This window comes from Acomys minous (assembly GCF_964271855.1).
Source record: "Acomys minous genome assembly, chromosome: 13".
Lineage (NCBI taxonomy): Eukaryota > Metazoa > Chordata > Mammalia > Rodentia > Muridae > Acomys > Acomys minous.
In genome coordinates this window covers 66,647,088-66,663,063 of record NC_140495.1, presented here as the reverse complement: position 1 = coordinate 66,663,063, position 15,976 = coordinate 66,647,088, and the positions used below count along the sequence as shown (strand labels likewise).

The 15,976-nt window shown below is 41.1% G+C and overlaps 1 protein-coding gene across 2 annotated transcripts; it reads right to left on the bottom strand.

Annotated features, from left to right (window-relative positions):
• Window positions 1-462: 462 nt before the first annotated feature.
• Window positions 463-11,224, bottom strand: GLYATL3 (glycine-N-acyltransferase like 3). Of its 2 annotated transcripts, XM_084754138.1 has the most exons (6): window positions 11,120-11,224; window positions 7,983-8,091; window positions 6,815-6,922; window positions 5,405-5,531; window positions 3,143-3,275; window positions 463-1,865 (listed from the first exon to the last, which is right to left on the bottom strand). In XM_084754138.1, exons 2-6 carry the CDS (start codon window positions 8,058-8,060, stop codon window positions 1,439-1,441), a joined length of 873 nt encoding a protein of 290 aa, XP_084610264.1. In that variant the 5' UTR covers window positions 8,061-8,091; window positions 11,120-11,224; the 3' UTR covers window positions 463-1,438. The 2 variants fall into 2 exon arrangements, with proteins under 2 accessions (XP_084610264.1, XP_084610265.1); XM_084754139.1 differs by lacking the exon at window positions 7,983-8,091 and having other exon boundaries at window positions 11,120-11,193.
• Between the last annotated feature and the right edge of the window lie 4,752 nt (window positions 11,225-15,976).

The following is a 15,976-nucleotide window of genomic DNA, read 5'->3' as shown; positions in this document are numbered from 1 at the left end:
CAGGTAAAGGTGCTGGGCACTGAGTCTAACAGCCTGAGTTTGATCTCTGAGACATGTTGGGGTTTAAAAACAAATAGTGAGACACAACAGAAATGATATGGAGAGATTTATTGTAGAAGGGGAGAGGGCAGAGAGGGAAGAAGAAAAACACCCCAGGGGGACAGAGAGAGAGAGAGAGAGAGAGAGAGAGAGAGAGAGAGAGAGAGAGAGAGAGAGAGAGAGAGAGAGACAAAGTAAGAGAGAGACAAGGTGGAAGGTTGTCCCTGTAGTCTGGCACATCACATCTGCCTGTGGCAGGAAATGACATCATAGGTTGCTAAGCAATCTAGAGGGACCCTCTTCTAAGCCAAGAAGACCCACATAGTGCAAACAGAAAACCAATCTTTACACATTGTCCTCTGACTTACTCATAGATAATCACACAGACACCAAATAATGTTAAAAAGAAGCACAACAATAAAATAATAATAAAGCATAAATTTAATTATTTAAGAATTAAAATGAAAATTACAGAGTTCTGGCTTTCCAGTACTGGTCTTATTTACTATAATCTTCAAGTATTTATAGTCTCTAGTTCTTAAATGTCTTCAATGTAATAAGAGGATTAAAGTTGATTATAACATAAAAATTCTAGGGTTATAAATATGCCTATAGAAAATCTGTATATCTTATATGCCATTTTTATAACATTGTACACACCTATATGTGAATTACAGGTATTCATGAAAAAGCGGATTATAATCTAGGTGGCTGGAATAGTTCATGGGTCAGGTCTGGTCTTCTGATGAGTGTTTATTTAGCCAAGGCAAATGAAAAAGGAGAAACTGGGAAATGCAAATTTTCAGGCCCTGCCACTGCTCACTCAGTCATGGGCTACGGGGGAGGGGTCAGCACCTGTGCTGCAACCCCTCCTCCAGGTGATTCCGATAAACAGGAACCTGTGAGAACATAGGATCACTCCCAGGGAAGAACTACAGCAATGTCACAGCGGTCAGCAGCAGCAGCCAGTCACTGAAGGGGAAAAAGGCAGGTCCCCTGCTGAGCGCTCAGATAGGTAGGTCAGACATCTAGCAGGAGGGGTTGGTACAGTTGGAGACTATGGAGCAGCAGGTCAATGGCCCCAGGTTTAAGCACTCATTCTCATGCGAGTTTTCCAACACTAGACTAACAGTGGCTGCCTTTAAAGACTTTTCCCCCGCAGTAGGTCCTAACAGTGGAAATATACCTTCTACAGCCACAGGTACCTCAGCCCCCGGAGTTCTTGATGGTGGAAATCTGAGGTGGAAATCGTATCAGAGTGATCTTGCATGCTTTTTTCAGACCCTTTTCAGGGACACAGACTTCTCTTGGTTTAATTTGGACCTCACTGGTAGCTAAAAGGGCGGGGGTGGTGGTGTATGGTCAGGCCAAGTTAGAGCATTCTTGGAGTTTCTCCAAGCTAAAGGTGAGCTTGTCTAGAGAAAGCTGCAGGGGTAAGAATAAGCCTGTGGAAACGGCAAGGCAAGAACTCAGCATGGATACTTTTCAGGAGGTTTATGGAGGCCTTGTTGTCATCTAGGACATTGCCCTGGGAGGGGAATCCCCGGCTTTGCAACTTCCTGGCCAGTGTGAGGGCCACCAGTTGGCTGTAACCTTTCCTGCGATGATCAGGAAGGGTGTAGCCATGACACATCGTGGCAAACTGGTCTGTGATACCCCAGGACACTGGGTTTCCCTTCTCGTCCCGCACACACACGCTGGGAAAGCAGGCGATGAGTTTGGCTATGTACCTCAGGCACTGCTGGTTGCCACCACGTGACCAAGTCCTGTTGAGTAGATCAGCATCTGTGACGCTCAGGTAGGTCAGTCTTGGGAAAGAGCCAGTTCTAGAAGAAAATGGCAGGAGAATAAAAAGGGAGGGAAGGAGGGGTGCTTGGAGTCACATTAATACCAATAGCTACCCTTTTCCTACAGATTTAAAGTGAGAAATTATCTCTGAGACTATGTCTGAGACATTTTCAAGAAGCTCTCTCCAATTTTTTGTTTGTTTGTTTGTTTTGTTTTTGTTTTTGTTTTTGTTTGGTCCAGGAAGGAGAAGCTGAAAGGAAGATAGCAATAAAAGCAGAAGGCGTCCAAATAAGAGGGAAGAAGCAATGCAGACACACTGTCAAGTGTTTTTTTCCAGGACTGCCTTCTCAAGCTAGACGTCCTGTGATCAGTTCTTGCCCTCAGAACTCACCTGTGGGCTTTATTTTAACTTTGTTAAAAATTAGAATAATGGCTGGGCAATGGTGGTGCACACCTTTAGTCCCAGCACTCAGGACACAGAGGCAGGCAGATGCCTGAGTTTGAGGCTAGCCTACAGAGTGAGTTCCAGGATAGCCAAGGATACACAGAGAAACCTGTCTCGAAAAACCAACATAAACAGAATAATAATGGTTCTACCTTAGAGGCCCATGGAAAGAAAGAAAGGGAGAGAGACATGTTTAAAACATTTAGTCCTTTGTACTTAAAAGCTCACCATGAATAAGTAATACATCTCTAGATTTAAACAAGAGAAACCTCAACATCTTTGGACTTGGACCACAGGGAATGGTGGGATTCCTCCCCCTTTGCCTGGTTTTGGGACTCTCCCTAACTACCCAGTTACCACCTTTCTGCACCCCACACCAGCTGAATTCTCCCTTCCTACTCGCATAGATGCTTCCTGTTGTCTGAGAGACTGTCCACACCTCTCTGGTTCACTGGGAGCAGAGGTACCCAACCCCAGTCTTCATGACTGTGGCTGCTCCTTCTTGCTGACCTACAACTACAACAGTTCCCAAATTACTTCATAAAGGTGAGAACTAAGAAATGATTTTTCTACATACATCATAGATACTATGAAGTGCAGGTTTTATGAGCTCAGTGGCTATAGACAAAGACATTGATTTGATTTTCAGAGAAATTACAATCAGTGAGGCACAGGAAAGAGGAAGACTGTACATAACACACACACACACACACACACACACACACACACACACACACACACACACACAGAGCTCAACGGCCCAACTCGAAAAGCCTAACTATTCTTTAATGATAGCATATATTTCAGCACTGTTGTCTGGACTTGCATAACATTAAATCCAGCCCCAAATATAAAACTTGGTTTACATACAGGAAACTGTGGTCTGGCACAGATGAAACAGGAGAAAAATGGACAGCCTTAAAGGAAGCCAGCTTTATATCCAAATCTAACAGCTTTGCATCAGCAACGGCTTTGGAAACAGCATATAATTCACTTTGCAGCCCTGGATAATGATAGAAACAAAGACACGGCCATGGTATTTGAGCAAAATATTTTTATTTCAGACTTTGTATGCCACGTGTCATAATGCCACCAGTTTCCTCTCCTGTCAGGTCTTAACAGCAACATAGTTAGCTATATATGTATTACCACAGGTATTATCTACCTGGCCTAGAAGTGCCTATCATGTTGTCGTCACCAGTCATGCCCTTTCAAGGACATTCCTGCTGGAAATATCTCAAGGGGATTTGGAATTTCTTATTGGAAGCTTTATTTGTTAATTTTCTTAATGCCTCAGATTACTTTGAACTGGAGAAGTATCTTTTCTTATTTAAAGATCAACCTTGTAAGAGTTTGGAATTATTTAGCAGGAGAAGGTGTGAGTCTTAGCTCCCACTTGACAACCTAGAATCTCTTAGCAAGAATCTCAGCAAGGATTGCCTCCCTTGGCGTTGGCCTGTGGGCAGGTCTGTGTGGTACCATCTTAATTAACTGACGTGGAGAGAACGAGCCTGCTGTGTGTGGGGGGCACCATCTGGCAGGCATGGGGCCTGGGCTTATTAAGAGTAGAGAAATCAAGCCGAGTACAAGCGACAACACAAGTGAGTAGGTACATGCACATGCTCATTTCCCTGCCTTGACTATGGATGTAATGGTGGAAGTTTCTGCCTTGACTTTTCCTTCAATGATGGATGACGACTTGGAGTTGTAGGTTGACATGAACTCTTCTCTCCCAAATTGCGGTTTGTTTGTTTTTTTGTTTTTTTGTTTTTTGTCATGGTATTTTATCATCCACAGAAATGAGACTAGAGCACAGGGTTACTTTCAAGTTTCCCTTCCATTTCCACAATGTCCAATATGGCGTTCCAGGTGTAGTTTGGGGCTGGTGAGATTGCTCTCAGTGCATATACACAGATCCCACTCATTTCTCACAGATATACTATATTATTTACACACCTCCATTTCATATTCATTCAATGGTGTTCTGGGAATCACCCCACCCCAGTGTACACAAATAGGGTTTGATCTCTGTTCTTTTTTTTTTTTTTCTTTGACACAGGGTTTCTCTGTGTGGCCCTGGGTGTCCTGGACTCACTTTGCAGACCAAGCTGGCCCTGAACTCACAGTGATCTGCCTTCCTCTGCCTTCCTGAGTGCTGGGATTACAGATGTGTACCACAACAGCCAGGCTGGTCTCTGTTCTTCCAAGCTAAAACATTACTCTTCTTTCCAAGCCCCCCTGTTTTCTATCCTTTGCAGTCAGACTCTTTGTGGACAGAATCCTCCATAACTTGGCTTGCTCTCTTCCAGTCTCATTATTGAAGCATGCCACATCTATATGTTTTCCTCCCCATTTGTGAGCCACTTCTCAGCAAGGCCTTGAGACTATCATTGGGTGAGAAGGCATATTGATCACAGTATGAGAGCTGAGCCTTAACATCTCCCTCTGGAGCTAAGCCTCGGGGAAGAGTAGGATGTCTACAAGTTAATGCTATTAAACTGGGTGTGGTTTTGCACAACTTTAATCCCAGCATTTGGGAGGCAGAGGCAGATGGAGCTCTGAGTTATAGGCCAGCCTCATCTACAAAGTGAGTTCCAGGACAGCCAGGGCTACACAGAGAAACCCTGTCTTGGAAAACAAAACAAAACAAGTTAATGCTACTAAAATTTCAGCTTCAATAGCGAGCATCCCTTATTTCAAAATTGAGTTATATCTAAGTAGTTAAAAGGTTTGTATTTTTTGGTAACTTTTTTGAAAGTGCAGTTTCATATGTAGGTGTGTGTGTGTGTGTGTGTGCGCGCACGCGCGTGTGCGTGTGCATGCGTGTGTGTGTGTGTGTGTGTGTGTGTGTGTGTGTGTTTGTGTGTCCCCACATGCACACATGAGCACACTGGCTTCAGAGGCCAGAAGATGGTGTGAAATCTCTTGGATCTGGAGTCACAGGTCGTTGTGAGCTGCCTAACACTAACGTGGGTGCTGGAAACTGAACTCTGATCCTCTGGAAGAGCAGCAAGAACTCTGACTGCTGAACCATCTCCCCAGTCTCCGTGAAATGTCTTTCTATAGCTCTCTGATTTACATCATAAAAAGAAAAATATAAGTATGTAATGCATACCTTGAGCTTGACCTTACCTTGTATTTGAAACACTTGGTCCCAGTTAATAACATCATGTTCTTCCAGTAGCTGCCGGTAGGCTCGTACATCTTTATAGAACACAGCATACGCATTAGTGTAGTGGTCAAGGTCATCTGTCTCAGCCTAGGGCAGAAGATGTAGTTATGAACACAACACCCAAGCAGATCTATGGGTAATCCATGTCCTAGAATGATTAGTTATCAGTGCTCTCTATATTATTTTCTATCACCCAAATTAGTTACCTAGAAACCCAGAAACAAGAATGAGGCTAATAAACTGCAGTGAGGACAATGGAAATTTTGTGACTTTTTTTTCTTAGTTCTTTCTTCCCAAACTAAGAAAGTTCTTTCAGATTTTCCAGGATTTAATCAATAAAAGATAAAAAACAAAACAAAACTGTAGCAGTCTGCAACTGCAGGCTTAGCTGAGAGGCTTTTGGGAGACTGAGCCAGGAGAATTGCTTGATGCTAAGAGGCCAGCCTCGGGAATATCAAAAGACTCCGTCTCAAAGCAAAACAACCACAAAAGAAGTGCCGGAAATGCAGCTCAGCAGAGCAGCTGGCTGGCCTGACCCTGGTCTTCTAGTTTGCTTTCTGTTGCTGTAATCAAACACTCTGACCAAAAGTAACTTGGAGCAGGACATTTGGCCTACACTTCCTGGTCACAGTCCATTACTGTGGGAAGTCAGGGAGCAACTGAAGAAGATACCATGAAGGAATGCTTTTCACCTGACTCTTGTTCAGCTGACTTTCTTACATAGCCAGAGTCCCCGGCACTGAAGGCTGGGCCCACCATTACCAATCATTTCAAACATGGCAGTAGGCCCATCGAAACTAAGCAGTGCCTCAATTGAGGCTGCCTCAGATGACTCTAGAATGCAAGTTAACAGCTAACGCTAACCAGAACACACACACACACACACACACACACACACACACACACACACACACACACGGTAAAAGTTAGTGAGTACAGTGTAATAATGACAGCTCTCACAGTCTTACTAATGTGGAGGGCAGCTTCTCTTTGGCCACTTGATGTTCTCTTTGGACTGAGAGGCAGGATGAGACCATTCTGCTGACTTCCTTAAATTAATTTCCTCTCCCTTTCTTTTCACATTCTTGAATTCATAGAAGGATAAAGAAATCCCTACCAAGTGAAAGAGCTAGTATGTGCAGATTGCATGCTATAGCTTCTAGAGCTTATAAGACCTTAAGTGAACACTTTCAGGCTAATAGTCTTCCATATGTTTGAGACTCCAAAGCAATCGGCTACAAACTACTGATGAAATGTGTACCATGTTAAGATAATGTGTATCATTGTAATAGTCATACGGTTCCCTCTATCTAACCTGTTCTTTCCAGATGGTGCCGATTTTACCTTTAAGTTGCTTTTCAGCACTGTACCTCTCTCCGTCGCCTGGTGATGACAGCATTGAAGTCTGGCCACGAGTCCAATACTACTTCCTTTTGAAAGGGATTCCCACGATTTATGTTCATCACTGCTCCATAAACCTGAGCCAGGGACAAGACAGTCATACCACTGGCCATGCACCCTTCTTTTCCAGCTCTACTCTAACAGTATGGATTTCCTTAGCGTTGTCACTTCAAAGATGCTTACGGAAACTGATAAAGAGTTGGTTAAGTTCTGATACCCTAGCATCCTGAAGAAGCTAAGAGAACGCATGGTGACTGAGTATCAGTTAATACAAGGACAATATGAGAAGCTGGTCTGTAACTTTCCCACCTAATTCCTTTATTAAGAAAAATGTCGGGGGCTGGAGAGATGGCTCAGAGGTTAAGAGCACTGGCTGTTCTTCCAGAGGTCTTGAGTTCAATTCCCAGCAACCATATGGTGGCTGACAACCATCTATAACGAGATCCTGTGCCCTCTTCTGGTGTGCAGGAATTACATGCAGGCAAGACACTGTATATGTAATAAATAAATAAATATAAGAAAGAGGTAAAAAAAAAAAAAGAAAAACATCTGTCCTTAGAAATATACATACACAGAATTGTGAAAACTGAAGCATAGCAAGAATTATTGAGCTAATGTTCACAACTTCTTCCTCTTCCTCTTCTTCTTCTTCTTCTTCTTCTTCTTCTTCTTCTTCTTCATCATCATCCTCATTAAACAATCTAAATATCCATCAATTCAAAGGTAACTTCCATGCTCACTGCAGGCCCATTTGTTCATTTATTATAATCTTTGATTTATGCCAACTTTCACTCTGGCCCAGAGCAATCAACAGGCCCCCTTGGATTTCAGATTGGAGGACTGTGTAACCAAGAGGTAACAAGCCTACAACTAGACTTCAGGCCTCAATAATATTCTTACCTTCAATGACACCAAATCCACAATCTTCTATCATTTAAAAAACTATACCCCAGAAATGACATAGCCTACTGTTGCCCATATTTCTCTAAGGAGCCCTCCAGTGCAACAGAAGGATGACAAGAACAGATGAGAAACTAACGTGCTCACCAGAGAAGAGCATGGGCAGCCACAAGTCTCACACTGTCCTACAGATTAACACAATAGAGAAACTTAGTATGACAATTAGGCTTATACTACCTTGAGTGATTCAGGAAAGTGACTCTTCAACATTTTCTCCAGCATGAGCAATTTGGTGGAGCAGCTTAGCACCAACATCGTCTCCAAAGTTATGCACTTCAACACCTAACTAGAAATTTGAAGACAGACATTTAATTTCTGCCTATTCACATTCCTACTGGGACTATGCTTGTGATGATGTTTTCTTTTGGTATAACGCTGATGCTTCCTTTGACGAGGAAGGAAATGGAAGGTGGGGAGGCTGCAGAACGGGGAAACTAGTGACTGTGTGGAAATGGAGATCAATAGACCTGATCCTTTACAGAGGGGGCAATACATCTACTATATTCCTATTGTTTCCAGCAGGCAACTTATAAGAGTTGTAATTTTGCATTTATGTATGCTCTCTTTCACTTAGTCTCTCTCAAATAGCTTATCAGCAGCAAGAATGAAGGGCCTGTCTGGTTTGTCAACTTCCTTTAGATCACCTGCCATATAAGTTCCCTGTTGTAGAAGAGGACTATAGACACCCATGGATGGAAGGAAAGAGAAATAATTCAGTTGGGCACTCTAAACCCAAATCAAAATCCAAACTTCTTTGGAGACAGTGGTCTCCCTAGCTCTGGAAGGCCCCTCTTCTACTGAAGAAACTTTAATAATTCTTAACAAACCTTACCTCTTGTACCTGAATTCTTCACTTCTCTCTCTCTCTCTCTCTCTCTCTCTCTCTCTCTCTCTCTCTCTCTCTCTCTCTCTCTCTCTCTCCCTCTCTCTCGTCTTTTTTGAGACAGGGTTTTTCTGTACGTAGCCCTGGCTGTCCTGAAACTCTCTCTGTAAATCAGGCTACCCTTAAACTCAGAGATACATCTGCCTCTGCCTCTGCCTCCCAATGCTGTGATTAAAGGTGTGTGCCACCACAGTCCAGATCTTCATTGCCTCTTAATTGAAGGATAAAAATGAAACCACTTGTTAACTTTATTCCCTAAATGAGGTGAAACACCTTTTTTTTTTTTTTGAAAACAGGTGAAATATATATAGAACAATTAAGTTGACATTAAAATTCAGGCAAATGGAAAATAAGATAAAAAAGCAATAGAGCCAAGAGAAAGGTTTGTATATAAACATAAAATATGGTCCTGCGGATATATATATATATATATCTTATTCTTAGATTCTGATTGTAATGAACCCTTGCCTTCTAATTAGAATTTATTTGCAAACCCCAAGTCAATACTGGCAATGATGTGGCAGTTATCTGTGGATGTACAAAGTGCAATAAAAAACAATCTCCTGACACATTTTTCCAATTAATTCTCAACAGAGAACTTTATTGTCCTATTACACTTATGATGTAAACAAATACCATTTTCTGCTTTTATTTACTTAACTAAAAACACTTTGATTTTTGTTGGCGGAAGGGGAGGGCAGAAGGGGGGTAGGGGAGGAGAGAGGGAGAGGGATAGAAGGCAGCAGGAGTGAAAGGAAATATAGTTCATGACATAAATATATGAAAGTGCAAAGGACTAAAACATGTAAGGTAAGTATTGTTCAAGGATGAGTTTCTGAGCTACTGACTTGTTCAGTGAGAGCCCATGAATAATACATACTGAATAAAGAATGTCTTTAAACAAGAACATACTAAGTGATAAAAACCACCTTGTAGGAACCTAACTCAGGATCAATTAAATACATGTTCCACATGAGTTACAGACTGACCACCCCCCCCCCCCCAATGAGAAGTGGCAGAGAGCTCACATTTGACACTAAACTACGCCATTAGACACTGCTCCAGCTGCCTGTAAAATTACTCCATGCTCTTTCCTGTCAGTTGTTTGCTTTGTCATGCCTGCCATCTCTGCACCACAGTGCAGTTTCCTGTATTCAAAGCTTCCTGGATCAGGTATCAGTCTACCCTCTAGGCTAAGCGCTTGGAACTGGCAAATCACTCAAGTGAAAAGTGAAAACCAAACATTTCCCACGGTCTTAAACACATAATACTAATAACACACAGGATGTGAAAATGCCTGTTCCATCAAGTGATGAATTTCATAGGCAGTCCTCATTAAACGGGAAGATTTGGTTAATGCTACAAAATAGAATATGGAAAAAATTTCCATAGATGAAGAAAACATTTTTACACACACACACTATATATATACACATACATATATACATAAGTATATATGTGCATATATATATATATCTTGTCTCAAAAAAGCATAAAAAACAAAAAACTCGAGTTTCTTCAGGGACATTGTATTTATCAACACAGAGAAGGACTTGGGAAATTTTATTGATTAATTATACAATGAAAGCATGACTCTCTTGGAAAACGATTTTTATAAAAAAGAAAACTATTATTTGTTTTCATGGTGGCACACTATTTATAACACAATGGCCAGCATTTTTTTTTCCAGGAGAGAGCTCATACGAACATAGACTCCCATTACCATAATTTATGCAGTCTTGTTTTCTAAATCTTCAGAAACTGCAGAGGTCAATACATCCCAGAAGCACTGGATGGACCTTGCCCTGGGATGACTACCTTCTCTATTATGGTATCTCTGCTGCCATGAAGCTTTTCAATCTTATTTAAATTGCAATTATCCGGTCAAAAACATTCTTTACATTTCTAGGTCTACTCTCACTACAACCCGAGTTATATAACACAACCGAGGTTTCCTCTTGGTAGCCCTGGAAGTGGCTGAAAGCAGACTTCAGTTTGCAGAACTGTGACCAGGGAGGCTCCTTGCTGAAGAGAACAGCAGTGACAGCCTCCCATGGAACATCATTGTAAGGCTGCTACTAAGGAACTCCTCTAGTTGTTTTCTGGGGCAGAACGTTTGCACTTTAGAAAACCATTTTTCTTCAGCTGTGAATCTTTGGATTCAGCTCTGATTTCTGACTGTAATATAAATACCATATAACAGGAAAATAGCAACAAGAAATTAAAAAAATAATCCAACCAAACAAAAAGCCAACAACAGAAACCTTATCAATTAGATTCACAACTCTTGTGTTTTCTTTCTCTCTATGTGACACTTCAGACTTTGGGGGAAAGGAACCATAATTAGGGTTAAAAATATGACTTTTCTGTATTTCTCATTTTTTCCTAATGATAGACAAATGATTTGGAGTGTGTCGTTTTCATCACATACCTTACTGTTGAGAGTTCAGTCGGAAACAGGCTTTCTAGCTGTGTGTCCATGCAGAGTTCCTTCTGCATAAGCAGTACAATTACAGGTCAGGGCTACTTTTCTTTAAGCCTTAGGGAAAAGGGGGAGGGACAGTGGCCACACCTAGAGAAGGGGAGGGATTTATGCAGGGCCTTAAAAAAAAAAACACCTCAAATAGAGCACTATTTGCAATTCATTTCTTTTCAACCCCATCTAGTCTTGTCGAGTGAAATCCAATAAATAATGAATCTTGAGTAGGAGACAGCTATCTAGATACATGTTAGAAGCGCAGCCTACCCCTTTAACTACTCTTATGGAGGGAAGGAAAGCAGGAGCGGAGGCCAGGCACAGGAGGTACAAGAGGAAAGTGATATTTGCACTGACTTCGCAGACATTTTAAAATTATTTTCAAGAAAATTATTTTGTTGCCCTAAGCTTCCAAGGCTAAACGTCTCAGAAAAGGATATTAGTGAATCTGAGAGTCATTTTTCAGAATTTTACTTCCTCCACAATATTCTTTTAAATGAAAAGTCAGCTTCGAATTTCAACCAAGCCGGGGGTGGGGGGGGGTGGGGGCGCTTAATGAGCATCCCACGTAACATGCTATACTCATCTTTGGAAAACAAACTGCAGAAATGTGTCTGTAGCATTCGGAGAGTGCCTGCTTGAAGAGATCACAGGGGAGGATGCTGTTTACCATCCTAGCTGCTGACTAGGTACGTTAGGAAGGATGTTTTTACTGAAAGACACTGGTCTAAGGAATAAAATGAGTAACAAGCAGCTGAATACCAGTAAATTGAGAAACTGTTATGTTAATTACACTGTAGATTGCTTTTGGTAGGATGGCCATTTTTATTATGTTAATTCTCCAGATCCATGAGCAAGGAAGATCATTCCATCTTCTCATGTCATCTTCAATCTCTTTCTTTAGAGTTTTGAAATTTTTTTCAAACAAGTCCTTCACTTGCTTAGTTAGAGTAACTCCTAAGTACTTTATATTGCTTGTGGCTAATGTGATGGGTGTAGTTTTCCTAATTTCTTCCTCTGCAAGCTTGTCATTTGTGTATAGGAAGGCTACAGACTTTTTTGAGGTGCTAAAATTAAGGGTGTTAGATACTGGTATATTGATAAACAAGAATTGAAGACAATGTAAGAGAAATATATAGCTTTTTTGTGGTCTGAAGAGTTCTATAAGTAGTTTTTAAAATAAACACTAAGAAATATAGACTTAAAAACATGAACTGAAACCACTATTGTGGAATTAAACGCGTGTGTAGAGCATCCTAGAGAATTACTTAAAGTTAGGCAACAGGCTATTTACAGCCTTTGAGAGACTGGAGTGTCTCCCTCAATGCAGATAATATCCTGTACAAATATATTCAAAACAAGCTTCAACTCCCTTTCAAGGCACTTCGTTCTGAATGACATTAGAACTACTCTGCTGGGTTGCTTCTGGCCTAATGAAAAATGACAAAGGAAAAGTGGACACACACCCCAGGAAAACTGTCTTGGGTGAAAGTGATTGCAGGATGCTTTTTAGAGTAAGCTGAGCCCTCAACTCCAGACTTAAAAGAAGAAAGTGTTGTGAGTTGAGTGAATGTAAACTCAATGTAAAGTTGTTTTCCTCAGTTGACACAAGCGATAAGTATGTACTTCACTTACTATTTCTAGAGAAAAACATGGATCCATGCCACTGTAAAATGACTCACTGATATTTAGTAGTTCCTTGTAATTGTAGTTCAGGAAGTTTCTAAGAAGTCTAGGTGTCAACTAAGTTAAATGTGATCAAATTCTATCACTATTTGTGATCTTAAGACAGTTAACTTACTGGTTCTTCAGCTTATCTGCTGAGTGGATAAATAGTATTATGAAATTTAATCTCTTCTGGGTTGTTATGAGATTAAATATTGCTTTAGGACAGGAATGTGATTGTATACACATGTCCACACCACACTTCACACACTCACACACTGACATGTCAGCCCTCTAACACTATTCAGAAAAACCCCTTTGTCCTATTTGTCTCACTTGGAAACTTACATGAATTTTAAGAACTTCCTTAGGAATGAAAAATATTGAAATTGGCTGAGACATCCTTTTTTTCTATTAGTCCATAAATATACATTTCATCTAAAATGAATTCTAACCAAGGACCACGCGTAGACTTGAAATAGGTCCCCTACATATATAGCTGATGGGCAGCTTGATCTTCACGTGGGTCACCTAGAAAGGGGAGAAGGGGCTGGCTCTGACAATGGACTGTTGCCTGCTTTTCAATCACTTCCCCCTGGCAGGGCTGCTTCGCCAGGCCACAGGGGAAGATGTGCTTAGTCCCGATGTGACTTCATATGCTGGTCTGGACAGGTGTGTGTGTGGGGGGGAGGGGCTCCCCTTATCTGAGGAATAGGGGAGTAGAGAGGGAAGGAACGTCAGGCTGGGAGGGTAGGAGGGAAGGGAGGGACTACAATCAGGATGTAAAGTAAACAAAGAAACAAATAAAATGAATTGTAAAATCATTTCATTGAATTTGGAAGCCATCTTTTTGAATGGACTTGAATCGTGACACCTTCGTACTACTGCTATAGTAATTCACAGGCTTGCCTGAGGCTATCTCAAAAAGGGAAGCAAACCGGGCATGGTGGTGCAAGCCCAGAATCCCAGCAGGATTGACACAAGTTTCATGCCAGCCTGGGCTGCAAAGTGAGGGCCTTTCTCAACGAACAAATGGGCAAACACCTAAGCCTGGAAAAAGTGGCTGTGTGGTGACTTAGTACTAAAGATATGTTCGTAAGAAGGGCAGCTTTGTAAGAAAAGTTCCTTTAAACATAAACAGAGCTCACACTGGTAGACATGCTATCACTAAGCTGGAATATTTTAATTTCTCTCTGCTTTGCTCTCCTTCTTTCTTTCCCCTTTCTCTTTCCCAAAGCCTAATATTTCCTGACAATGAATGAAACACGAGAGGCTTTAGACATGTTGAGGAAAAAAAAAAGCCAATGTGACCAATCCAAATGCTAATTTTTGCAGGTGCAAACTGCGTATTTTTGGTAAACAGAGCATGCAAAGAAATGATATCCAACCAAATAAAGTAAATCCTTTAATCGTAGGTTCTACTGCAGGTGTTTCGCATTGAACAGGGCCTAATTGTTAAAGATAATGCAAACAAAGTTGGGATGTAATAGAGAGGCTTATATAAAGAATCAAGACATGGAGGCTGCAACTTACTTGTACAACATGTTTCCCAAAGCAGTTATAGCAATTTATTACCCTGTGACAGGTTCCTGAACATTTAGTTCCCTGTTAATTTAATTCAGCAATTTTCTTTGTTCGAAATAATTAATGAATAAACACTTGCCAACCTCATTGGTGAAAGCACTTAGTTTGTATGTCTAAGTGATTATTATAAGGCTAAATAGTATTCAAACATTTCTTAACTTTTAAAGCTTTCCTTTAAGAATTCATCCATTTTCTCTTGGAATTTAACTTATAATACCTATTTTGCAGTTCTTTATTTATGAGGACTTTGTTTAATAAATGTTGCGTTTTCCAGTCTGAGTGTACTCAGTATGTGGCTTGGCTCTTTTTCAAAAGAATCAGAGCTTCATACAGCTATCTGTTTTTTATTACAGCATTATCTTTGTTTTCTGGGACATGTGGGCTTTTGCTACACTGCTACCTGCCGTTCCTTCAGACCTTATTTATTTACTTAGCATCTATTTGGCCATAAAGAGTATTAGCTATATATTTACCTCAAATCTTTCACAAAAGTTATGTCAAAATAAAGGATTTAAAGAAACTCTGTAAGCTTTTCTTGGCCTGTTATGTTCTGGACAACAGCACAGATCTAAATTAAAGGCTACACTTCCAAAGCTAGGAGGGCAGCACGCAGTTCAGCCAGCACAGTGAGGTGACTCCCACTCAGTGGTAAGGATAAATCAATATTCTAGTTGACTTGAAATCGTCTATCAAGTAGACATCCTGGGGAAAGCAGCCTCCTGGCATTTATGTCCTAGGTAATGACTTGGGGTTCTATTGGCCTAAAAGCACCAAGTTTTCAGTTGTTGAGTGCAAGGCTTTAAGGTGTCCTGTGGAACCTAGTGTTTTCCTGAAGTCCTCCTGCCCTTCACTTCCTGAGATGACTCTGCTTCTGATTCTTTGGGATTAAGCAGCTCCAGGATCCCTGAGACATGATTTCCCATTATAATACGCATCAATCCCAACATATTTAACTGCAGGTCAATTCTTGGGGACAATTAGCAATATTATGGCATTTCCTAAATAAACTAACACAAATCCTCTAGTATGATAGAAAATTCAGTTGCAGTTCTACATAGATTAACAAAAAATCCAAGCCAATGTACAACTGTTGTTTAGAGATGATTTTAGACCTGCTTCCCAAATTATTTCTTCCCATGGATAAACTTATTAGCATCAAGGATTATGCAAAAATGTTTTGGTGGGATACAACATGATATAACTAATGCTGTCTTGACAAAAACTGCCACCTCACCTATCAGCTGCCCTGGTTTACCCTGGAGGACAGCTGTGGAAATGTAAGCTCAAGACTGGCGGTGGGCACTAGCACCCAGGCTGTCTCATAACTGACCTGGCATGTCAACAGTTCCACAGAAAGCCCAGGTACATTTAGGTTAGCTGTGGGCCACTTCTGTGTAGGTTACCATAGCAACCCTCTGTCTACTGCAGGGTGCCAGGCTCCTCCTGTCTAGCCACCAACTATATACTCTTGCCTGCAAGTCTCACACATTACCATTTGTCACTCTAGACTGTTGGCCTCCTCATTTCATCTCTTAGTCCCTTCTACCTTTGGTGGTCAGTTCT

Bases quoted from the DNA above. Each gene is read 5' to 3' on its own strand.
- GLYATL3 (XM_084754138.1), bottom strand. From the start codon at position 8,060: ATGTTGGTGCTAAGCTGCTCCACCAAATTGCTCATGCTGGAGAAAATG. The intron at 5,532-6,814 runs GTACAGTGCTGA...CTTCTGCCCTAG, and splicing joins TCACCAGGCGACGGAGAGAG to GCTGAGACAGATGACCTTGA. The intron at 1,866-3,142 runs GTATGTAAACCA...ATTTTCTTCTAG, and splicing joins GTGCCAGACCACAGTTTCCT to AACTGGCTCTTTCCCAAGAC.